This window comes from Schistocerca piceifrons, chromosome 1 (genome assembly GCF_021461385.2).
Source record: "Schistocerca piceifrons isolate TAMUIC-IGC-003096 chromosome 1, iqSchPice1.1, whole genome shotgun sequence".
Taxonomy (NCBI): domain Eukaryota; kingdom Metazoa; phylum Arthropoda; class Insecta; order Orthoptera; family Acrididae; genus Schistocerca; species Schistocerca piceifrons.
The window spans coordinates 899,393,333-899,420,623 of NC_060138.1; the positions used below are offsets into that span (position 1 = coordinate 899,393,333).

The following is a 27,291-nucleotide window of genomic DNA, read 5'->3' on the forward strand; positions in this document are numbered from 1 at the left end:
CATACTGTGAAATGAAAACATCGGGTTTTGTTGAATTGTGTGTTATTGATGTTGTTGTTATTGTTGTTGTTGTAGTCTTCAGTCCAGTGACGGGTTTGATGCAGCTCTCCATGCTACTCTATCCTGTACAAGCTTCTTCATCTCCCAGTACCTACTGCAACCTACATCCTTCTGAATCTGCTTAGTGTATTCATCTTTTGGTCTCCCTCTACAATTTTTACCATCCACGCTTCCCTCCAGTACTAAATTGGTGATCCCTTGATGCCTCAGAATGTGTCCTACCAACAGATCCTTTCTTCTAGTAAAGTTGTGCCGCAAATTCCTAATCTCCCCTATTCTTCTCAGTCCTTCTCATTAGTTAAGTGATCTACCCATCTTATCTTCAGCATTCTTCTGTACTGCAGCATTTTGAAATCTTCTATTCTCTTCTTGTCTGAAATTTTTATTATCCATGTTTCACTTCCATACATGGCTACACTCCATACGAATACTTTCAGAAAAGACTTCCTGACACTCAAATCTATACTCGATGTTAACAAATTTCTTTTATTCAGAAACACTTTCCTTGCCATAGCCAGTCTACATTTTAAATCCTCTCTACTTTGAACATCATCAGTTATTTTTCTCCCCAAATAGCAAAACACATCTACTACTTTAAATGTTTCATTTCCTAATCTAATTCCCTCAGCATCATCTGATTTAATTCAATTACATTCCATTATCCTCATTTCACTTTTGTTGTTGTTTATCTTACCTCCTCCACTCAAGACATTGTCCATTCCGTTCAACTGCTCTTCAAAGTCCTTTCCTGTCTCTGACAGAATTGCAGTGTCATAAGCAAATCTGAAAGTTTTTATTTCTTCTCCGTGAATCTTAGTCCCTACTCCAAAGCTTTCTTTTGTTCGCTTTACTGCTTGCTCAATATACAGATTGAATAACATTGGGGATAGGCTACTCCCTGTCTCACTCCCTTCTCAACCACTCCCTTTCATGCCCGTCGACTCTTATAACTGCCATCTGGTTTCTGTACAAATTGGAAATAGCCTTTTGGTCCTGTATTTTACCCTTGCCACTTTCAGAATTTGAAAAAGAGTGTTCCAGTCAACTTTGTCAAAAGCTTTCTCAAAGTCTACAAATGCTAGAAACGTAGTTTTGACTTTCCTTAATCTATCTTATAAGGTAAGTCGCAGCATCAGTATTGCCTCACATGTTCCATTATTTCTGTAGAATCCATGAGGTCATTTTCTAGCAGTTTTTTTCCATTTGTCTGTAAAGAATTTGTGTTAGTATTTTGCAACGGTGACTTATTAAACTGATAGTTCAGTAATTTTCACACCTGTAAACACCTGCATTCTTTGGGATTGGAATTATTATATTCTTCTTGAAGTCTGAGGGAATTTCGTCTTTCTCATACATCTTGCTCACCAGACGGTAGAGTTTTGTCAGGACTGGCTCTCCAAAGGCTGTCAGTAGTTCTAATGGAATGTTGTCTACTCCCGGGGCCTTGTTTTGGTTTAGGTCTTTCAGTGCTCTGTCAAACTCTTCACGCAGTATCGTATATCCCATTTCATCTTCGTCTACATCCTCTTCCATTTCCATAATATTGTCCTGAAGTACATCGCCCTTGTATAGACCCTCTATATACTCCTTCCACCTTTCTACTTTCCCTTCTTTGCTTAGAATTGGGTTTCCATTTGAGCTCTTGATATTCATATAATTGGTTCTCTTTTCTCTAAAGGTCTCTTTCATTTTCCTGTAGTCAGTATCTATCTTACCCTAGTGAGATAAGCCTCTACATCCTTACATTTGTCCTCTAGCCATACCTGCTTAGCCGTTTTGCACTTCCTGTTAATCTCATTTTTGAGACGTTTGTATACCTTTTTGCCTGCTTAATTTACTGCATTTTTATATTTTCTCCTTTTGTCAATTAAATTCAATATCTCTTCTGTTACCCAAGGATTTCTACTAGCCCTCGTCTTTTTACCTACTTGATCCTCTGCTGCCTTCACTATTTCTTCTCTCAAAGTTGCCCATTCTTCTTCTACTGTATTTCTTTCCCCTGTTCTTGTCAATCGTTTCCTAATGCTCTCTCTCAAACACTCTACAACTGCTTGGTCTTAAAGTTTATCCAGGTCCCATCTCCTTAAATTACTACCTTTTTGCAGTTTCTTCAGTTTTAATCTACAGTTAATAACCAATAATTTGTGATCAGAGTCCACATCTGCCCCTGGAAATGTCTGAAAATTTAAAACTTAGTTCCTAAATCTCTGTCTTACCAATGTGTAATCTTTCTGAAACCTTCCAATCTCTCCAGACACCTCCTCCATGTGTACAACCTTCTTTCATGATTATTAAACCAGGTTATGCTCTGTGAAAAATTCTACCAGGTGGCTTTCTCTTTCATTCCGTAACTCCAGTCCATATTCACCTACTATTTTTCCTTCTCTTCCTTTTTCTGCTATCGAATTCCAGTCCCCCATGACTTAAATTTTCGTCTCTATTAACTATCTTAACTATCTGAATAATTTCTTTTGTCGCATCATACATTTCTACAATCTCTTCATCACTGGAGCTAGTTGGCACATAAATTTGTACTGCTGTGGTAGGCATGGGCTTTGTGTCCATCTTGACTACAATAATGCATTCACTATACTGTTTCTAGTAGCTTAACTGTGCTCCTATTTTTTTATTCATTATTACAGTAACTTCTGCATTACCCCTATTTGATTTTGTATTTATAACCCTGTATTCACCTGTTCTTCCTGCCTCCAAACTTCACTACTTTCACTATATCCAACTTTGACCTACCCAATTCCCTTATTAAATTTTTAACCTACCTGCCTAATTAAGGGATCTGACATGCCACACTCCAATCCGTAGAACGTCAGTTTTCTTTCTCCTGATAATGACGTCCTGAGTAGTCCCCGCCCAGAGATCCATATGGGGGACTATTTTACCTCCAGAATATTTTATCCAAGAGGATGCCATCATTATTTAACCATACAGTAAAGCTGCAATGTCCTTGGGAAAAATTATGGCTGTAGTTTCCCCTTGCTTTCAGCCATTCGCAGTTCCAGCACAGCAAGGCCGTTTTGGTTGATGTTACAAGGCCAGCTCAGTCAATCATCCATACTGTTACTCCCCTGCAACTACTGAAAAGGCTGCTGCCCCTCTTCATGAATTACTTGTTTGTCTGGCCTCTTGACAGATACCCCTCCATTGTGGTTGCACCTACAGTACGGTTAGCTGTATCACTGAGTTGTGCTAGCCTCCTCACCAATGGCAAGGTTCATGGGAGAAATTGTGTGTTAGAAACAGCAAAAAACTGAGTCTTACTGTGATTTAATGTTAGTTTATGTTGTACAAGGCATGAACTTATGTCACGAACTGCGCTATTTGGAACAGAGGTAGTGTTGCACACAACATCCTTTACCACCAAGTTAGTGTCATCAGCAAACTGAAATATTTTAGAATTACCTGTAATACTACAGAGCATATCATTTATATAGGTAAGGAACAGGAGTGGCCTCAACACTGATCCCTGGGGCACCCCTGATTAGACTACACCCCACTCAGATCCCACATCACAGCCATTCTCAACACTGTGAACAATGATCTTTTGGTGTCTGTTGTTAAAGTTAAAGGTGAACCAGTTGTGAGCTAATCTGTATTCCATAATGATCCAACTTATGGAGAAAAAATTTTGTGATCAACACAATCAAATGCCATAATTAGATCAAAATATATGCCTAGCATTCAAAACCTTTGTTTAATCCATCGCATACCTCACAGAAAAAAGAGAATACAGCATTTTCGGTTGTTCCATCACCTCTAAAGTAGAACAGTAAATTTGATAACAAATTATGTGATACAAAATGATCAATTACTCTTACATAAGCAGCCTTTTCAATATCATTAGGAAACACTGATGGCAAAGAAATAGGTCTAAAATGGTCTACATAATCCCTTTCTCCCTTTTTAGAAAGTGGCTTTGCTACTGAGTGCTTTAATTGTTTAGGAAACTGACCATTCTTAATGGAAAATTTACAAATATGCCTAAGTACAGGGCTAACATGCAGCAAAGTACATTAATATTCTGCCAGGCACTCCATCATATCCATGAGAGTCCTTAGTCTTCAGTGATTTAATTATGCACTCAATCTTCCCCTTGTCTGTATCACAGATGATTATTTCAGACATAAATTTCAGAAAACCATTTTTCAAGAGAGCTATTTGATTCCTTGTAGAAACTAAGTTTTTATTTAATTCGCCATAAATGCTCAGAAAATGATTGTTAAATACTGTACATCTGATTTATCAGTAAGAGAAATATTTTTACTATGAAGTGACATTACATCGTTGACCATGTGCTGCTGACCAGATGCTTCCTTCACAACTGACTATATGGTTTTAGTTTTATCCTGTGAGTTAGCTATTCTGTTTGAGGACCACAGACTCTTTACCTTCCTGATAACATTTTTAAGCATCTTACAATAATGTTTGTAATGGCCTACTGTAGCTTGATTGTAACTACTTCTAACATTTTGACATAATTCCCACTTTGTTCTACAAGATACCCTTATCCCACTAGTCAGCCACCCATGCTGCGTTTTACTGCAGCTAATGCCCTGTTTAGAACATTCTAATGGAAAGCAACTTACAAAAAGCATGAGAAATGTGTTAAGAAAAGCATTGTATTTGTCATCTATGTTATTGGCACTATAAACATCCTGCCACTCTTGTTCCTTAAAGAGGTTTAAAAAACTGTCTATTGCCATTGGATTAGATCTCCTACATAGTTTGTAATAATATGTAATATTGTTTGAGTACAAAAGCCTTTTAGTGTTAAAATTTTGTGCATCATGGTCTAAAAGACCATTCACCCTTTTACTAACAGAATTACCATCTAGTAAAGAAGAATGAATAAAAATATTGTGTATGGCTATGCCACTGTTTCCCTACACCCTGGTTGAGAAAAAACATAATCTGCAGTCCACCATCTAAAACCTGATCCCAGCCTTATTATACTACCTGCTGACAAAGGCTCCACCACTGTAATTTTGAACTGCAAGGATTACCTGGTGGAAGGGCTCAACCAGCTGTCACAGTGTCACGATTCCAGAAGTCCTTCAGGATCTCCAGTCACTCTTCAAATTCTTAGGCCCATCCCAGAACTCCCCTGCAGAGTCCATGTGTCTCCTCACCCCTACCAGTCCCCACACTGCCTCCTCCTACATGCTTCCTAACCACCCAGGATGCCCTATTGTGGCTGGTTACTGTGCCACCTTCAACCTATTACCTGGAACCTATCCTCCTAAATAAAAGATACCAACGTTTTCCTCCACAGTTCCTGTTCCTTTACGACATGGTGACCTGGTCATCACTATTGATGCCACCTCCCTTTGGACTAACATTCCTAATGCCCATGTCCTTACTGCTATTGAGTACTACCTTTCCCAATGCCCAACCAATGACCTCCTTCCTAGTCACAAACTATATCCCCGCCCACAATTATTTCTCCTTTGAAGGCATTGCCTACAAACAAATCTGGAGTATGGCTATGGGCACCGGCATGGCACCATCCTATGCCAACCTTTTCATGAGCCATCTAGAGGAATCCTTCCTAAACACACAGAATCCTAAACCCCTCACCTGGTTCAGATTCATTGATCACGTCTTTGTGATGTGGATTGAGGTTGAGGACACCATATCCACATTCCTCCAGAACTTCTACGACTTCTCCCCCATTTGCTTCACTTAGTCGTACTCATCCCAACAAGCCACCTCAAAGATGGCTACATTAGTACCTCCGTCCATATCAAGCCTGCTAACCAGCTGCAATACCTGAATTTCGACAACTGTCATCCGTTCCATAACAAGATATCGCTTCCAGACAGCATAGCCACCTGTGGTTGTTACATCTGTTGTGATGAGTGGTCCCTCTCGAAATATACTGAGGGTCTTACTGAAGCCATCACAGACTGTAATTATCCTCCAGTGTTGTACAGAAACAAATCTCCCTTGTCTTATCTTTCTTGCCCCCCACAAGCTCCAAAAGTCCCACAGTCTGGCCACAGAGGAACATTCCCCTTGTAACTCTGTACCACCCAGGATGGGAGCAGTTGACCTACATTCTCCGCCAGGCTTTTGACTGTCTCTCATCATGGCCTGAAATGAGAAATGTGCTGCTCAATAACCTTCCCACACCTCCAACAGTGGTATTCCACCGTCCACCAAACCTACACAATATACTTGTCCATCATTATACAACCCCTGCTCCCAACCACTTACCTCACGGCTCTGGCCCTATAGACCTAGATGCAAGACCTGTACCTTGCATCCTCCCACCACCACCTACTCCAGTCCGGTCACAAACATCACCTATCCCATCAAAGGCAGGGCTACCTGTAAAACCAGTCATGTGCTCTACAAGCTAAGCTGCAACCACTGTGCTGCATTCTATTGCGGGCATGACAACCAACAAGCTGCCTGTCTGCATGAATGGCCACCGACAAACTGGCCAAGAAACAAGTGGACTACCCTGTTGCTGAGCATGATGCCAAACATGACATCCTTCATTTCAGTGACTGCCTCACAGCCTGTGCCATATGGGTCCTTCTCACCAACAACAGCTGTTCTGAATTGTGCAGGTGGAAACGTTCCCTGCAGTACATTCTACATTCCAATAACCCTCTTGCCCTCAACCTTCATTAGTCACTGTGTTCACCCATCCAGCCGCATCCCTGTTCCCAGTCCAACACTACACTGCCGTCATTCCACCATCACACCCAATCTTTTTATCTCTCTCCCTTTCTGCAACCCCTCCCCACTGCCCTCTGTTCCCAGTCCAACACTACACAGCCGTCATTCCACCATCACACCCAATCTTTTTATCTCTCTCCCTTTCTGCAACCCCCCACCCCCACACTGCCCTCTGTCTAACCTGCGTCACTACACTATCCTCCACCCCTACCATATCCCTCCCCCTCCCCACCCCAGCCTTCTCCTTACCCCCACCCAGTTGCCAGTCCCATCATACACAGGTGCTGCTGCCCACAGTGCGGTTTAAGCTGCCAGAGACTGCAGTCTTGTGTGTGTGTGTGTGTGTGTGTGTGTGTGTGTTCGTGTTCGTGTTCGTGTTCGTTATTTGTGACAGTCTTTTTATTGTGCCTATCTGTGACTCAGCATCCCTACTATATGGTGAGTGGCAACTTTCCTTTTCATAATATACAAAATTAATATTGAAGTCAACACATATAACTAATTTTTGGTACAACTTATAAAATGATTCAAGAACCCTCTCTAGCTTGAGCAGAAATGTTCTGAAGTCAGAGTTAGGGGACCTGTAAACAACAACTACTAGAAGTTTAGTTTCACTAAATTCAACTACCCCTGCACAACATTCAAATACCTGTTCAGTGCAGTGCTGTGATTCATCTATGGTCTCAAATGGAACACTTTTTTATGTACATGGCCACTCCCCCACTCCACAAAGAACTCCTTGATAAACAACCAGCTAATCTGTATCCTGGTAAAGGAAACCTCTGAACTGTCAAATTATTTAAGTGGTGCTCCAATATACCAGTAACGTCAGAGTCAACATTTATTGTCTGTTTACTAACTTTATCTTTAATACCTCTTATGTTTTGATGAGATATGCTAATTCCTCCACTACTTGATACCTGACCTCCTCTGGAGGTGATTCCATTTGAGACCGTAGATGAATCACGGCACTGCACTGAACAAGTATTTGAATATTGTGCTGGGGTAGTTGAATTTAGTGAAACTAAACTTCTAGTAGTAGTTGTTGTTTACAGGTCCCTTAAGTCTGACTTCAGAACATTTCTGCTCAAGCTAGAGAGGGACATCCTTTAAGCAGGAATACCTATCAGCTGACTTCAATGTAAAAGAGGCGCAGCTCTAACACCAACTACTACAGGAATTTTTCCGTGAGTCATCCCACCAACCCATTACACTGTCACCAATAAGCTTTGCTGGCCTCCTCTTACCATACCTATTGAGGTGCAGGCCATGCCTAGTGAAGCCTGATCTATTGATAGACTCAGCTGGCACCACTGTAGTGCGAGTTATGCCCTCTGCCATCAGTACCTTCTCCAGCCCCTTGTTAACATGCCTAACAGCAGCACTAAGATGAGGCTGATCATGATGCTGAAACAGTTGCATGAAGTGGACATTATTGCCACCAGTTTGAGTAGCTATTTTTAGCAAAAATCAAAATCAAATTCACCCCGTTAAGGAAAGAAAGACAGAGAACAATTGGAGATAGAATAAAGTGTGATCAACATAAATTAATCAAAAATGGCAAATATCAGAAAAACACACAAAATACAATGGTAATGGATAATCTTGAGGAACTAATACAAGTTTTAAAATAACTTGCTGAAGAAGTGGCCCCAGTAAATCAACATAAAAGACATGCATGGTGCACTACAGAATGTGATGAAACACATCAATTTGGGACAAAATTTCAGAGGGAAAAAAAAAAAAAAAAAAAAAAAAAAAAAAAAAAAAAAAAAAAAAAATGCAACTAATCTCAGAAACATCAAAAATTCTCTTGTATTATCAGAAAAACGAAGTGGCAATATCAAAAGAAGCTACTGAGTTCCATTGAAGAAAATACTACAAAACCAATTCCAAAGAGTATTTCAAAACTTTGATGAACTGTTACATAATTACAACCCTCCCACGCCATTGCTGATAAGTAAAGGTGGAAGAATAGTCCATAATGAGGAAAGCAAAGAAATCACTGCAGAAGTATTCAATAAGAATTTTTATCTACAATGTAAATATGTGAAAAACTTAAATAGTTTATACAATTAAGGCCAAAATAAGAAATGTGTACATGTAGATTTATCTGTGTATTATATGTGGTCTCTTACATATATGTGTGTGTCTGTATAATCAAGGCCGAAAGTATGAAATGTGTGCGTGTAAAATTTATTTGTGTATTTGTGAAATGTTATTCCCATATGTTAGAGTTATATTGCTAGATACTGAAAATCATAGTTTTTCTGTTAAGCTTTATTGCAAATTATTTGACTTGTCCTATATCATTATCTACCCCTGTACAGTGTATGATTCACAGGACCAATAAATATACAATACCATACAATACAAGCTCTTGAACTGTGATGAACCTGGAAGGCTTGTAACAAAAGACACAGGCACCCCTGTAAAAACCAAACCAGAAAATATATACTCCCCTACAGTACAAGAAATTGAAATTGCACTTAAAGAAAAAAAGCATGTGGGGAAATAAAGTATTTGCAGAAATGTAGATGTATGCTGGTAAAACAACTTGGACGTCTTTACATATTATTTTACAAAAATGTGGGCAACAGGAAAATTCCCAGAAGATTGGACCACAGCTATAATTAACCCACTTCATAAGAAAGGAGACAAAAATGATACAGACAACTGTAGAGGAATCTTGCTCTTGGACTGTACCTACAAAATTTTTTCCAAGATTTTACAGAACAGGATCAAAGAATGACGATAGTGAACTGGGGAAATACCAAGGAGGCTTTAGACCTTGGAGAAGGGGAGCCAAACAAATAATTACTCTGATATTAATCATGGCTTATTACTGCAAACAAAACAAGGCTCTCTCAATTACATTTATAGATTTTTCAGAAAGCATATGATTCTTTCCACAGACTCTCATGCTAAAAATTTTGAGACATTTTGGACTCAACCCAAAATTAAGTAAACTGATAGAACTTACCTTAACAAATACAAATTCGAAAATTAAGTTCAGAGGAGAACTTTCTGGATCATTCTTGGTAAAAACTGGTTTAAGGCAGGGAGACAGCATGTCGCCTTACTTTTAATGCCCTTGAATACATAATGAGGGAATGGTACAAGGACAATCCAAAGAACGTTAATGTTAAAGTTGAACTGTTTAGGACTTGCTGAGGACTTGCTCTTCTTGTCAACAACATTCAAGAAACCAAACAACAAATGCAATCATTACAGGAAATGGCCCAGAGTATCGGCTTTAAAATATCTTTTGAAAAAACAGAAATAATGCGAACAGAACTGCCACTGGGAAACAAATGTAGAACTGGAGAACACAACATAAAAATTGTTGAAAAGTTTATTTGCAAGAAGTAATAATACACAACATAAATGAGGAACCGTCATGGCAGAGTAGAATAAACAAATTGATTGAAACACAACATGTTACCAAGAACACACATAACGAAAAATGTGTCTCAGTAGCCACAAAGCTGCAAAACTACAAAACAGTCTCACAGGTGTTGACATCTTCATAAGTTCTAGCAGTTTTTAATGAGAATGCCAAGAAAGAACTATGCACTGATGCAAGTGGTTATGAGATAGGTGTGGTTCTAGAGCAAATCCAAGAAGGTGCTGATGTCAAGAAGGTGCCGATGTGAGGGTAAAAACATATAGAATAAATCATATTTAAGAGCTGAAAAGCTAGTGGACATGCACAGCTTTCCAATGCACTGTTAGTTTCAGAGGTACCTCAAAGTCATAGGGTGGTGGCACAGATACCATGGTGCATACCTGCTGAGGTTATACATTGGGTGCAGGCCATGGGTGCTGGTGGCTGCCAGGTGATTGGAAGGAGTCCTTGTAATAATACACTTAAAAAGTGTGGAACAAAAAGTGCTATGATATAACAGTAAAACTAACGAGGGAGGATTCTCCCAAACCCCGGGATCAATTTCAGTCAAATTTGACACAGAAACAGCATACCTCATGAGAATCAGCACGGTGGGGTAAACAGGCTAGCTACAGTAGGAACAAAGATACTGACAAAAATATGTTTCTTCCAGCCTACATGCTGCCCTGCATGGCAATCATGTTGTGTGGGAACAGTATCGGTCTGCCAAATCAACTAGCTTTGTGCGGCCTACATGATAGGGCAAGAAATGCTTTTCTGAGTCTCTACATGTAGGCTGCCCTGTATATCAAACGTGTTGTGTTGGAGTAGTATCAACCTGCATTCTCTACTTGCTTTGCATGCTGACCTGTACTGCAGGGGCAAATAAATTATTTTCAAGCCATTGATATGTAACCTGCCCTGTGTGGCAGGTGTGTTGAGACAGTATTATCAACGTGCTGTATTGAACTATATTGCAGGGGTTACACATGCCAATAAGCATGGCTGGGGATAGATTGAGGTGAATATAGAGGATGGACAGAGAGAGGGGGAGAGGTGCATGAAGCAGGTGAAAGGTGTCCAGGGGTGGTGGGTAGGTGCAAAAGGAAGAGGGGAGGAGGAGATGGAAAGAGAGTGGGAGGAGGATATGGTCAAAGGAATGGGAAGAAAGGTATGGTCAGAGAGAGGGGACGGAGAAAATGAACAGAGAGAGGAAGAGGGGATATAAAGAGACAGGGTGAGTGGAGAGGAGGAGGCAGAGGGGGGGAAGAGATCAATAGAGAGGGGGAGGAGGAGATGTGTTGAATGCATACAAGGGTGAAGCTGTGGGTAAAAGCTTAGTATTATTAGTAAAGCTGAATTCACGTTATGAAATACGTCACAGTAACTACCGGTATTTTAACAGAAGAATTTAATTTGGTTGCAAGTGTTTTTAAGGGATATGAGTGAAGTTACAGTGTGGTAACTGGTAATAAAATGTAGTCCAAGGAACTCTAGCGAAGAAGTAATAAGTGGAGACCAACATAAGGATTTTACCCTGAATGTCTCGAAACCAAGCAACAAAAAGAGATGGAAAGAAACACTCTGGTGGAATGATAAAGCAAGGATTTATTACAGAAGAAGAATAGAGCCTTTAGGGTATGGTTCCAGAAGAGGTGTGGGTAATAAAATTACATGCACGCCCAAACATAGGTTCACAAATCTCCTTGCAGAAATTGCATAGTATGTCACATTAAAAAAAAAGGAACTTTTCCAGACACTAAATTGACATGATGCTCTACTTTGAACCCAAAGCTGGTAAAGATGTCTAAGCTGAAAATATTATTAGCAGTACAGGGCCGTACAGATAGGAAGGCTAATACTTGCTTGATATTTTTGTAGGTAGTCACCAACAACAGTTCTATGAGGATAAGAATGGCCCTGCAGCAGCAAGATGAGACTTGGTGCTGGACCTGTTGCGATGGGCTGCTTGTTGACACAGCTGCGAGGTAGCTCTGCTTGCTGCAGACCTGACAGTATACTGTATGGTGCAGGCAGCTGCTTCTGGAATGCTGGCTGCTGCAATCAGAGCTGTGCTGCTGATTCTTAGGCTTGCGTGACTACTGTCACAATTCGTTGGAGGGAGGGCATTTCTGACCAACCTGATTAACATTACAAAAAAAAGCACACTCAAAGCTGATGGAATAGCAGAATGATCGACGTACATCTCCCAGTGGACACTGGTGATTTGGATGCCTGTAAATCCTAATGAGTCTGAATTATCAGATGACTACTGTTCACAATTCCAATAAATTACTCGTGATAAGAGGCAGGGGGCGACACTTTTGATTTCGAATAGCAATGTCAATAGTTGTGGACAAACTTTTTTACTAAATTGTGTCACTGTTGAATTATTTTCTGATATGCCTTTGTTTCTTGGCACAAGTGTGGTTGGATTTTTTGATTAATTTTGATATAATAATTATATTCTTAGAGGTATAGTTATGACATAGACTTCTGTAAACTGTATCTTGAAATTATTACTCTCTCTCATATTTCCTAAGGTTATACTATTCCTATAAATGCAGTCTCAACTGTTTCTCTGTGATAATAGTGTTTACTCCACTTCCATTGCCATCTAAGAAGACAAATTTTAGAATCAATTTTTATTATTATTTTCTTCAGCATTTTGCTTTCTGAAAGACTTGCTTCCCAGTTACTGCATTCATTATTGTTAACTGTTTTTGTTTCTGTAACTTTTCATTTCGTATGTATTGTAGGTGACTCATTACATTTGTACTTCGTTGATTTTTTTTGTTAATTTTTCTTTACCTTCCAGTGGAATATTGTATTGTTTGAAGTTACGAGTTGGTTTTGGTAGCTGCTGGTGAATTTAGTTTCTTCCTCTTACACATTTCAGAGCTGTTCTGAGTCTTGTTGAACTGGAGGTTTCTGTATGCAATATTTTTCTTCTCTTGATTATATCTTTATTGCAAATGTTTCAAATGGCTATGAGCACTATGGGACTTAACTTCTAAGGTCGTCAGTCCCCTAGAACTTAGAACTACTTAAAGCTAACTAAACTAAGGACATCACACACATCCGTGCCCGAGGCAGGATTCGAACCTGCGATCGTAGCGGTTGCGCGGTTCCACACTGTAGCGCCTAGAACTGCTCGGCCACTCCGGCCGGCTCTTTATTACATTCCAGTTCCTTAGCCTTCCATAATTAATCCTCTTGGTCCTGAATTATTTCCATCAAAACTATGAGGGCTTCCTGAAAAGTAATGCTTCTAAAAAATTTTTATGTGAAAACTCCTAAAGATATATTTCAAATAAAACAAACTTTATTAATATTCTACATTTTTATTCTTCATGTCTACATATTTCTTTCTCAATATAGGCACACTGGAAGCAAATATATTTCTCACAATGAGAGAGCAATTTGTTGATGCTGTCACTGTGACGTATTTAATTGTTGACAGAGCCACAACCTCACCCCTGCCTGCATTACTTCTTCGCTATCAAAATGAAGTCGTCAAGGATGTTCTTTAAATTCTGGTGACAGATTAATATTATGGGGCCAAATCAGGACAGTGTGGAGGGTATGTTTCAGCACTTTAGTGTGGTTTGGCACTGTCATGCAGAAGGATAGGGCCCTCTGGCTGTGGAAAAACTCTTATAATTAGTGCTTTCAGTTTTATTAGGGCATCTCATGCACGGACATTTTATGTTTCATGCAGCCATGTTGCACACTACAATTTGGAGCCCTCTAGTGACAGAGGGTTGCAGCTTGCATCACTGAACTGAGAAGTGGACTGAGATGCCTGACATCTAGTCCCTCAACCAATATTGAAAATAGAGTAAAAAATTTGGGGCACAACTTTTCAGCATACCCTCATACACACTTATGTTATTTTGTGTTTGCTATGTTTTATCTGACAATGACTTTCTACAAAAGTATATAACATCTTTTTAAACACGTGTATAACAAAAAAGTAAAGTACCCAGAAAGGGAGGAGGAAATGAAATGAAATGAAACTACAAGGACTGAGAGGCTATGCAGTGTTATTTTGGTGATTACTAAATTGAATCAAATTTACAGAGAAATGGGCATATTAACCCAATTATAAGCATGACATTACAACCCGTCTGGCTTGGATGCATAAACTGATTCACTTGGTAAAGGTACCATAAAGTTGGCCAACAACTGTTGTAACTGATTGCACACGTGTTCTATTTGAGACAGATTTGCAGGTCGTGCTTCATATCAGAATACCACCTAATACACACAGTTTATAGTGATAAGTGCCATGTGTGAATGAGCAATGTCCTTTTGAAACATGGCACCTTTATACTGTCACATCAGAGGTAACACGTGACAATGCGGGATGTCCATGATGTACCAGTGTGGCATCAGGGTTCCCTTAGTCACTACCAGCCACGACCTGAAGTCAAACCCCATGGCTCCCCACATGTCACTGTCATACTTACCAACTATAACCCAAAGTAGTGCAGAACCACAATTCATCGCTGATCACAATAACACCATTAATCAGCAATCCATGCTTCCCAGTCATGATATCACTCCAAATGCAGCTGTTTATGTTGCACTCTTAATGGCAGCCTATGTGTGGGATGGTAACACTCTAGCCTGGCTGCTGCTGGTATCCAGTTGATGGTCCAGGGTAACACTAAATATTTCAGACAACTTCTTGAATGACAAGCACAGGTGTGAAGAGGCTATGATGTTCTTGGTGCGTAATACAGTGATCTTCCCTTGTGGTGATCTGATGCGCCTTCCTCACTTTTCTGTGCAGTCAAATATTGGTCCAGTCACATCCAAATGTCCCACAAATCTGTGTATTTCACTCTTTGACACATTGGCCAAATGAAGAGCCTCAATGAGGCTCCTTTTCAAGCTCTGCCAGGTGCTGATAATGCTGCAGTCTCACATGAGTACGCGGCATCTCAAGAGTCCTTCACAGTGATCACTCAACATCTGATGCTGTTCATACTCGTTACATACCATACTAGGCCTGGTAACAACACCAAACTTGAACATTTGTGCACCGTGGTGTCCATCCTGTCACAGGGAATTGCAACTCTTAATTATTTATATACCTACCGATGGTGTGAAAGTATTCAGTGATGTTGTTGTTGTTGTTGTTGTTGTTGTGGTCTTCAGTCCTGAGACTGGTTTGATGCAGCTCTCCATGCTACTCTATCCTGTGCAAGCTTTTTCATCTCCCAGTACCTACTGCAACCTACATCCTTCTGAATCTGCTTAGTGTATTCATCTCTTGGTCTCCCTCTACGATTTTTACCCTCCACGCTGCCCTCCAATACTAAATTGGTGATCCCTTCATGCCTCAGAACATGTCCTACCAACCGATCCCTTCTTCTGGTCAAGTTGTGCCACAAACTTCTCTTCTCCCCAATCCTATTCAATACTTCCTCATTAGTTATGTGATCTACCCATCTAATCTTCAGCATTCTTCTGTAGCACCACATTTCGAAAGCTTCTATTCTCTTCTTGTCCAAACTATTTATCGTCCATGTTTCACTTCCATACATGGCTACACTCCATACGAATACTTTCAGAAATGACTTCCTGACACTTAAATCTATACTCGATGTTAACAAATTTCTCTTCTTCAGAAACGCTTTCCTTGCCATTGCCAGCCTACATTTTATATCCTCTCTACTTCGACCATCATCAGTTATTTTGCTCCCCAAATAGCAAAACTCCTTTACTACTTTAAGTGCCTCATTTCCTAATCTAATTCCCTCAGCATCACCCGACTTAATTAGACTACATTCCATTATCCTTGTTTTGCTTTTGTTGATGTTCATCTTATATCCTCCTTTCAAGACACTGTCCATTCCATTCAACTGCTCTTCCAAGTCCTTTGCTGTCTCTGACAGAATTACAATGTCATCGGCGAACCTCAAAGTTTTTATTTCTTCTCCATGAATTTTAATACCTACTCCGAATTTTTCTTTTGTTTCCTTTACTGTTTGCTCAATATACCGATTGAATAACATTGGGGAGAGGCTACAACCCTGTCTTACTCCCTTCCCAACCACTGCTTCCCTTTCATGTCCCTCGACTCTTATAACTGCCATCTGGTTTCTGTACAAATTGTAAATAGCCTTCCGCTCCCTGTATTTTACCCCTGCCACCTTTAGAATTTGAAAGAGAGTATTCCAGTCAACATTGTCAAAAGCTTTCTCTAAGTCTACAAATGCTAGAAACGTAGGTTTGCCTTTCCTTAATCTTTCTTCTAAGATAAGTCGTAAGGTCAGTATTGCCTCACGTGTTCCAGTGTTTCTACGGAATCCAAACTGACCTTCCCCGAGGTTGGCTTCTACTAGTTTTTCCATTCGTCTGTAAAGAATTCGTGTTAGTATTTTGCAGCTGTGACTTATTAAGCTGATAGTTCGGTAATTTTCACATCTGTCAACACCTGCTTTCTTTGGAATTGGAATTATTATATTCTTCTTGAAGTCTGAGGGTATTTCGCCTGTTTCATACATCTTGCTCACCAGATGGTAGAGTTTTGTCAGGACTGGCTCTCCCACGGCCGTCAGTAGTTCCAATGGAATATTGTCTACTCCGGGAGCCTTGTTTCGACTCAGGTCTTTCAGTGCTCTGTCAAACTCTTCACGCAGTATCATATCTCCCATTTCATCTTCATCTACATCCTCTTCCATTTCCATAATATTGTCCTCAAGTACATCGCCCTTGTATAGACCCTCTATATACTCCTTCCACCTTTCTGCTTTCCCTTCTTTGCTTAGAACTAGGTTTCCATCTGAGCTCTTGATATTCATACAAGTCGTTCTCTTATCTCCAAAGGCCTCTTTAATTTTCCTGTAGGCGGTATCTATCTTACCCCTAGTGAGACAGGCCTCTACATCCTTACATTTGTCCTCTAGCCATCCCTGCTTAGCCATTTTGCACTTCCTGTCGATCTCATTTTTGAGACGTTTGTATGCCTTTTTGCCTGTTTCACTTACTGCATTTTTATATTTTCTCCTTTCATCAATTAAATTCAATATTTCTTCTGTTACCCAAGGATTTCTACTAGCCCTAGTCTTTTTACCTACTTGATCCTCTGCTGCCTTCACTACTTCATCCCTCAAAGCTACCCATTCTTCTTCTACTGTATTTATTTCCCCCATTCCTGTCAATTGCTCCCTTATGCTCTCCCTGAATCTCTGTACAACCTCTGGTTCTTTTAGTTTATCCAGGTCCCATCTCCTTAAATTCCCACCTTTTTGCAGTTTCTTCAGTTTTAATCTACAGGTCATAACCAATAGATTGTGGTCAGAGTCCACATCTGCCCCTGGAAATGTCTTACAATTTAAAACCTGGTTCCTAAATCTCTGTCTTACCATTATATAATCTATCTGGTACCTTTTAGTATCTCCAGGGTTCTTCCATGTATACAACCTTCTTTCATGATTCTTAAACCAAGTGTTAGTTATGATTATGTTGTGCTCTGTGAAAAATTCGACCAGGCGGCTTCCTCTTTAATTTCTGTCCCCCAATCCATATTCACCTACTACGTTTCCTTCTCTCCCTTTTCCTACACTCGAATTCCAGTCACCCAAGATTATTAAATTTTCGTCTCCCTTCACAATCTGAATAATTTCTTTTATTTCATCATACATTTCTTCAATTTCTTCGTCATCTGCAGAGCTAGTTGGCATATAAACTTGTACTACTGTAGTAGGCGTGGGCTTCGTATCTATCTTGGCCACAATAATGCGTTCACTATGGTGTTTGTAGTAGCTTACCCGCATTCCTATTTTCCTATTCATTATTAAACCTACTCCTGCATTACCCCTATTTGATTTTGTGTTTATAACCCTGTAGTCACCTGACCAGAAGTCTTGTTCCTCCTGCCACTGAACTTCACTAATTCCCACTATATCTAACTTCAACCTATCCATTTCCCTTTTCAAATTTTCTAACCTACCTGCCCGATTAAGGGATCTGACATTCCACGCTCCGATCCGTAGAACGCCAGTTTTCTTTCTCCTGATAACGACATCCTCTTGAGTAGTCCCCACCCGGAGATCCGAATGGGGGACTATTTTACCTCCGGAATATTTTACCCAAGAGGACGCCATCATCATGTAATCATACAGTAAAGCTGCATGCCCTCGGGAAAAATTACGGCTGTAGTTTCCCCTTGCTTTCAGCCGTTCGCAGTACCAGCACAGCAAGGCCGTTTTGGTTATTGTTACAAGGCCAGATCAGTCAATCATCCAGACTGTTGCCCTTGCAACTACTGAAAAGGCTGCTGCCCCTCTTCAGGAACCACACGTTTGTCAGGCCCCTCAACAGATACCCCTCCGTTGTGGTTGCACCTACGGTACGGCTATCTGTATCGCTGAGGCACGCAAGCCTCCCCACCAACGGCAAGGTCCATGGTTCATGGGGGGTGATATTGACACTAAACCAAACTTTGTGGGTGCTACACTTTTTTTTGGTCAAACAGTGTAGATTTCCATATGGAGACACATATTAACAATATTCCTTACTAAGTAATGTTATTTTGTTTTCAGCCTCCTGCTGAGAAATTGTCTGCATCTCAACCTTCTTGCATTCCTGCTGTTGCCACATGTACCACACAAGCAGTGGAAGGTACAAAAGGGAAGAATCGGGGGAGAACAGCTCCATTGTCAGTAGCTAGCGGAGCAGAGGATGCTAGATCTACTTTTCAGGAAGATTCGCTTCACTGTGTGAGCTGTCCACAGCAAGAATGCAACTGGACTGGGAGGCTTCGTAGTTTAGCATCTCATCTTCGCCAAGTAATGCACTTACACTTTGTTTTTATTATTCAAAATATATTTATGTGGCGTTAAATGTTTTGATGATGCTGTCAATAGTCTTGACTAGCCCACTTATTAAATTTTTCTTCATTTTCATGATATGTTATACCTATTTTTTTGCCTAAGGACAACTACATCAAATGTGGGCATAATTTGCTTTTATAATTATGCCATCAATTAATTGCTACTGGCAGGACAGTTTTGTTGTGAATCAGAAAATAATGGACAAACTACGTATAAAATGTGCATATTAAGTTTGAGAGAGAGAGAGAGAGAGAGAGAGAGAGAGAGAGAGAGAGAGAGAGAGAGAGAGAGATCATCATAGGAATGCTTGCCTAGTGGCAAAAGTCACTTAGAATCTTCGACCAGAATGAATTAAGTCCTATGACTTATGACTTAATTTTTAAAATTGTTCCATTTGTCATAATGACCAATATAAATATTGCCAGAGCCACTGGCCACAAAACATAATTAACAAACTTTGACTATTTAGAATTATAATTATTGGCTTTTTTTTAAATTTCAAATTAAAGCAAAGCAACTTTAATTTTTAACTTCCTTCATAGATGGCAGACTATTCAGCTGTAAAGTGTAATGGCTTGTATTAGAAATAGATTTTCCACTACAAACAAGATTCCCTTAAAACCAATAATGTACTTGGTGTATGTGCAGCGACACGCAGAGGCCATCATGTCAGCTACAGAGACAAGCCACACAGTGACTGTAGCTGAACTGCAAGCTCAGCAGCATGTATATTTCCTACAGGAGGCTGGGCGCCGTCTTTTCATTGTGGCAGCACATTTCCACGGAGTAATCATGTATATCACTGTACAGGTAATAACATATTTCATTTGACAAGTGACAGGAAATTTGTAGTTAAATGTCGAGAACTGTAGAGTTTGTGAAAGAAGAAAATTCATTTTACCCCTATGTGGTAGTAAGCACTTCGATGTGTAACACTAGGCCTGTATTATCCATGTAAATTTCACTTTTAAATAGTTCTGAGCCTATTGTTGGCCAGTCTTTTATTGTTAATGATAGTTACGTGTCATTCTTTTATTGAGAATGTAATGCTGCTATACGTATAGTATAAAGTGATATACTGTGGAACTGCACACTGAGATGACAAAAATTATGGATAGCAATAGATATGCAGATGGTGGTAGTATCATGTACTTGAGATATAAAGGGACAGTGCATTGGCAGAGCTGTCATTTGTACTCAGGTGATTCATGTCAAAAGGTTTCTGACATAATTGTGGCTGCACTATGGTAATTTAAGACTTTGAATGCATGGTAATTTAAGACTTTGAATGCAGAATGATAGTTGGAGCCACATACATGGCACATTCCATTTCAGAAATCATTAGGGAAATCTGTATTCAGAGATCCACAGTGTCAAGAGTGTGCTGAGAATACCACCTTTTGTAGACATTAATCCTCACTATGGACAACGCAGTGGCCGACACCCTTCACTTAATGACCAAGAGCAGTAGCGTTTGCTTAGAGTTGTGAGTGCTAATAGACAAGCAATACTGTGTGAAATAACCACAGAGATGAATGTGGGGCATATGATGAATGTATTTAGGACAGTGCGGTCAAATTTGGCATCCATGGGCTATGGCAGCAGACGACCAACATGAGTGCCTTTGCTAACAGCATGATATTGCCTGCAGCAGCTCTTCTGGGCTCATGACCTTATTGGTTGGATCCTAGATGACAGGATTGCCATGGCCTGGTCAAATGAGTCCAGATTTCTGTTGGTAAGAGCTGATGATGATACGGTTCATCTGGGATGCAGACTGCATGAAACCATGGACACAGGTTGTCAGCAAGGCACTGTGCAAGCTGGTGTTGTCTCCGTAATGGTTTGGGCTGTGTTTACATGGAATGGACTAGGCCCTCTGGTCTGACTGAACTGATCACTGACTTCAAATGGTTATGTTCAGCTATTTGGAGACCATTTGCAGCCATTCATAGACTTCATGTTCCCAAAAAATGATGGAATTTTTATAGCATGTCACCGGACCACAATTCTTTGTAATTGGTTTGAAGAACATTCTGGACAATTTGAGTGAGTGATTTGGCCAACCAGATTGCCCGACATTAATCCCTTGGAATGTTTATGGCACGTATTCGAGAGGTCAGTTTATGCACAAAATCCTACAGCGGCAACACTTTCACAACAATTATGGATGGCTGTAGAGGCAGCGTGGCTCAGTTTTTCTATAAGGAACGTCCAATGACTTGTTGAGTCCACATCATGTCAAGTTGCTGCACTACATCGGGCAAAAGAGAGTGCGACATGATATTAGCAGGTATCTCATGACTTTTTTCACCTGAATGTATATTTTGTCAGATGAGATACATTTTAGCCCAAATTCAGAATTCTAGAGGACAATAGTAAGGGAAATTAAATTGACAGATTTCCAGTTCAGCACATAAGAACAGTGTGAAATTTGAAATAAACAAAGTTGCTTCATCAGAATATTCGGGAATATCAAAGAAATTATCTAGTGGTTTATTTGGAACACCTCAAGAATTAGATGGTGGTTGACATAATTTGTCTAGTGCACATCATACAGAAAAATGAATGGAAATTCTTAATGAAAGTGGTTATAAATTAGCTGTACATTCATGTAGTTCAAATGTAAATAAGAGCAGCTCATGTCTCTCATTCATAAAAAGAACAGCCATTAACACAAACAAACACATTGTGCACTTCACATTTAAATTTACTGGTTTTAAATAACTTCAATACAAACGGCTCACACAATCTATATAATATATTATTTGCTATCATTGAATCTTATATTCTACCTTCTCAAGAGTGATCAAAAGCAAGTGTTAATAAAAGCCACAACAGCATTCAGCTGTTTTACATGTCTGTTTATTATGCCACAACTGCTTTTGTTGTATATGAACATCTTCGTTACTCAGAAAGTGCCAAAACGCTATAAGCCATGTGCTTTAACATCATGAGCACAATGGTTCACTTTGCCGACCACCTGGTACAAGCACTTAGCACTATGTGCGGGAACATATTGAACAGTACACTGCTGCATGTTGTTACATTCCCTGCACATACTGCTGACTGTGCTTGTCATATGTGCTCAGCAAAGTGAATCACGATTGCTCGTCATGTTTTAGCATGTGGCTTTTAGCGTTTTGTGTGGCAATTTGGCATTTTTTTGCACTGGTACATTTTGTCATCTGAAGATTTTGATGTAGGCCTAGTCCAAAACTGTTTGAGGCATAACAAATACACAAATACCAGCTGAGGCAGCTTTTATTAACATTCATATTAGTTAGTGATGAAGATTATTTCATGAACTATTTGTCATAACTGTAAATGTTGTTAATTATGTTTGAGTATATTTCGATTTTCTTCAGAAATGTTTCTGTTACCTACCACAGCTATAAGAAAATCTGTAAGCCAATATTTGATTCTAAATGTATCAGCTGTTTTGAAGATTGCCCTCTGGATCAGTTTAAGCTGTATCAGTTAACCTCCCGGTTGAAACTTTCTGGTATACTGAAACCATTTGCCAGAAAGGGATTCGAAGTGAGAATCTCTGTCTCTCACAGAAAAAATCTCTACCAATAGAGCAATGTAGGCATGACTCACAACATGTCCTCAAAGCTGCAGCATGCATAGCTGAATAGGATGTTTTCCTGTGAAAGGCAAATGCCCTGGGTATGACTCCCTATCAGATACACTGTTTTAATCTGCCAGGAAGCTCCAGATTGGTGCTTACTCCTCTGTAGGGCAAAAATTCATTTTGGAATACCTTGGTTGTATCTTGTAATATGAAGATAGCACGATTGATCAGGATGTTTTTGTTGCAAGCATACAGAACTGTCTTGACCCAATGGCACTGATAAATTAACAATTTAATGAAAAGAAGGAAATGATTTATTAATCTAACCTGAAGAGTAAATGTACTTCGAAGTAAGAATTCCCTCTCTCACAGTAAATTCTGAGACACCAGGTTGTTTCCTGTTACTTAAATAATGCATCAAATTAGCATATAACATGTCTTGATCACTATCGTAAACTGATATTTTTAGTGTCTGTCCAAGACATAAAATATGCCTGTTGAATAATGACTGCTCCATAGAGCATCATGTAGAAAAGCTGTATTTTGAAGCATTTTACAACCTATTTTGTGTAATGTTGCTGTAAATCCTGTCTAATGTATGCTTCCCTCATTTTCATGTATAGGTTATGATACATAGGGTGACTCAAAAAGTATTTCACAGCTATGGAATGATACAGAAATTTATTGAGATAACTTAAAAAATTGGTAGATGTTTGATTTTATGTAGTGCATCTGTACCTCATTTCCTCATGGAAGATTGATGCTTCCTCAATAATAGCTTCGCAGGCCAGTGGATTGGCTGTGAAGGGGCTTCCTCGATAATAGCTTTGCAGGCCAGTGCATTGGCCATGAAGAGCCACTCACATGATCAGCTCGCTCCCTAAACTTGATACCACTGGATTTCTTTCTCTGGGGTTTCATTAAGGACCCCCCCCCCCCCCCCCCCCTCTCTCTCTAAACCAAAATTATGTGAATCTTGAGGTTGTTTGCTACAGAATGACACATCTCCCAATCTGTAACTCATCTCTAGAAATTTTTATATCATTTCAGAGTCATAAGTCCTTTTGACTCACCCTGTATTAATCTGTTACAGTATGTCAGTTCTTATTTGATGTTTATGAATGATCCTTCTTTAATTAGTGCATGTGATATAAAAGTCCAAAAGAAGCATTACATGACATAATTTCAGTTGCATGTGTATTTTAATTCATTTGCCTCCACTAGTGCTTTTCTTGTCTTGCTGGTAAACGTCTTTTCTGTGATTCAGCTACATCAGGGGTGGCCAAGACTTTGGGTTGCAGGCTTTGCCCTGGCATGAGTGCCATAATGCTCAACCTAGTGTATTGTTATTTTTATTGTTTTTTATAGACAAGATTAGCATGTATTCTTGGTTTTTATATGGTGTATTGGAATGTCCATTGAAACTAAGCTCGCCTTTGTGTGTGTGTGTGTGTGTGTGTGTGTGTGTGTGTGTGTGTTTTGTTGATTGGTAATATGTTGGCAAAGAGCTGTGCCAGATTTCTTGCTGCATGCTCTTAAGTCCTGTGAAAGTGGCCTTGTTTACTTGCAGATTCATTTGCCAATCTCCCCAGCGTCTCTCCAACTCCATGTTGCCATATATTGTGGCTGAAGCTTTCTGAAGTAGTTAGAATCACTAGAAGTAGTGATACTTATGTTAGAGTCTGACCTAATTATTTATAAGAGATAAGCACTCATTTACTTATTTCTTGAATTCAGCTTTCACTGTTGAGTTGTAATATGCAATATTGACAATTATAAGCTTAGTTGTGTGTTAATTTAAATCTGTATTTGCCTTTTGCGATGTAACTTTTAAGTGTTGTGTGATGTTCACTATGTTTCATTACAGTTCTCAGCACTGGAAAAAACTATTCTTGATTATAACTTGCCTCCTCATTTGAGTATGGAGTAATGTCTTTGGTTCCTACATACAGGGCAGTATCTGACGCAATTATTTCCATAATAAAATATGATATTACACTAACTTCATGCTTCCCCTAACATGACACATTGTCTGAGTGTGATGATCCAGATTCTTTAATCACCATTGACCACCTGAGGTGGAATAGGCAGTTTACATGGATATCATTTAACATTTTCATTGCATAGTATCTTGAAGCTAAATGAGCATTGCAAATAGTGTCCATAGATGATAACATACACCATAACATAAGATAAATACATTCAGTGACATCACGTAATGAAATCCTTGAAAATTAATGTCAATTGATTTTATATTCATAAATTCTGTTATATTGTAAAAAGGATTGATTAGTAACCAGTTTAGTAGCTTGCTCCTGAAGCTACTTATGTGAGCCGATCGAGAAGAAAATGGAAGTTTATTAAATATTTTTAGACTATTGAATAGATAGGAATTCCCTGTTCTTGTCAGCCTGTGCCTAGGTATGTCTAATTTTGTTTTGCCTCCGGTATTATGGTGGTGTATGTTTTCTCTCATTTCAAAATCTGATATATTGTTTTTTGCATACAATGCTGAGGCGTATATATAAAGATTAATAGCTGTCAACATTTTCAGCTGAATGAACAGTGGCCGGCAGTGCTCTGATCTACCAGAATTGCTCATTGCCCGTATCACTTTCTTCTGAATTTTTAGAACTTAAGTGATGTGAAGAGAGTGTCCCCATATCAGCAGTCCATACTCTATATGTGACTGAAAGAGTCCAAAATAAATAACTCTTAAATATTCTTTTGTCACCAGGCTTCTCAGTTTCCACATTAAATACATAACTCGAGACAATTTTGTGCAGGTATGGTTGATGTGTGTTTCCCACGTTAACTTAGTCTACATGAATTCCTAGAATTTTAACTGCTTTCACCTCTACCTCTTTTGACAATCCTAGTATAATCTGTTGTTTTTTATCAGGATTGCAAAGTAGTGTATTTGATGAGAACCAATTTAGCGCTGCTTCCAGGCCATCTTGCATCATATCTTGCAGAACTGTTCATGTTGAGCAAGCAAAGTTGTGTCATCAGCATAACAAATAACAGTATTGGGGATACAATGGGGTAAATCATTGACTGCAATTATAAAAAGAAGGGCCCAAGGACAGAACCCTGTGGGACTCCTGTTTTAACTTCTAGCAATTGTGAGCCTTTGTTTCTGACAGAGGCAAACTGCTTCCTGTTTGGGTATGATTCAATTACTGCCAATGCAGAGTCTTGTACACCATAGAATTTGAGTTTAGCAAGTAAGATATTATGAGAAATGCAGTCAAATGCCTTACTTAAATCACATAAAAGGCTTTATTTTTATTCTCAAAGGTTGTTACTACTTCATTCACAATTGAAAGAACAGCAGTGATGGTATTTCTTCTCTTGCAGAAGCCAAATTGACTATTAGAGAGTAAGTTATGTGACTCAAAGTAGTAGTTTAGTTGGTTATAAATAAGAGATTCAAATATTTTCGAGAAAATGGGAACTATTGAAACTGGTTGGTAATTTTTGAGATCATGTTTGTCCCCTTTTTTTATACATTGGGATAACTTTCGATATTTTTAGAGTTGTAGGATAGACTCCAAACTCTAGACACCTATTAAACAGAAAGGCCAAAGAATGAGATTTTCACTCTGCAGCGGAGTGTGCGCTGATATGAAACTTCCTGGCAGATTAAAACTGTGTGCCCGACTGAGACTCGAACTCGGGACCTTTGCCTTTCGCGGGCAAGTGCTCTACCAACTGAGCTACCGAAGCACGACTCACGCCCGGTACTCACAGCTTCACTTCTGCCAGTACCTCGTCTCCTACCTTCCAAACTTTACAGAAGCTCTCCTGCGAACCTTGCATATCAGCGCACACTCCGCTGCAGAGTGAAAATCTCATTCTGGAAACATCCCCCAGGCTGTGGCTAAGCCATGTCTCCGCAATATCCTTTCTTTCAGGAGTGCTAGTTCTGCAAGGTTCGCAGGAGAGCTTCTGTAAAGTTTGGAAGGTGGGAGACGAGGTACTGGCAGAAGTGAAGCTGTGAGTACCGGGCGTGAGTCGTGCTTCGGTAGCTCAGTTGGTAGAGCACTTGCCCGCGAAAGGCAAAGGTCCCGAGTTCGAGTCTCGGTCGAGCACACAGTTTTAATCTGCCAGGAAGTTTCAGAAAGGCCAAAGGTTCACTAATTATATGCACTGTTTTTTTTTTTTTTAATTAGGTAAGTGGACAAGCAAGAGTAGTCCATGCTCTTGGAGTTTGAGAACTTTGCCACAATTTTGTTCCTAATATTACTTACATTGTCCATGAAAAAACGTTTAACTTTATCCGGGTCAAGAGCTATGCTATGTTCATCATTCCTGCAATGCTCTCGTGCAACATGAGGAATAAATTGTGTATGTGCTGCAATTAAATGGCAATGCAATCACACTGCATATGACTTGGTTTTATATTTCACATTTCTCAACAATGTAAATCACAAGAAAAACGAGGAAGAAATGTAAGATAATTTTTATGTGGTATAAACTGTTACCATACAGAGACGTGGACAATTAAAGATTTTCGCTGCCAGTTTGCCATGTGATTATGACTTATTTAGTATCATAATCAGAAAAAGATCTTTCACAAACATACAAATGTTGATCAGAATATTGTAGCACTTTTATAACCTCGTTATGGAGATGTGGAAACTGTACATGAGGAAAGCAATGCAGAAATCCTGGACAGTTTTAATGTAAAAGGATTTGCCATTAAAATGGGA

General features: G+C 39.5%; 1 protein-coding gene and 1 non-coding gene across 2 annotated transcripts in view; both read left to right on the forward strand.

Annotated features, from left to right (window-relative positions):
* LOC124716989 overlaps positions 1–27,291 on the forward strand; it is a 229,569-nt gene that overhangs the window by 179,024 nt on the left and 23,254 nt on the right. The window contains exons 7-8 of the mRNA XM_047243616.1: positions 18,709–18,954; positions 19,648–19,809. Coding sequence (XP_047099572.1) covers positions 18,709–18,954; positions 19,648–19,809 — 408 coding nt within the window. The remainder of the gene's footprint in view (positions 1–18,708; positions 18,955–19,647; positions 19,810–27,291) is intronic.
* Trnas-cga lies at positions 26,597–26,671 on the forward strand. Its single transcript has one exon. It is a non-coding gene; the product is annotated as a tRNA-Ser (tRNA).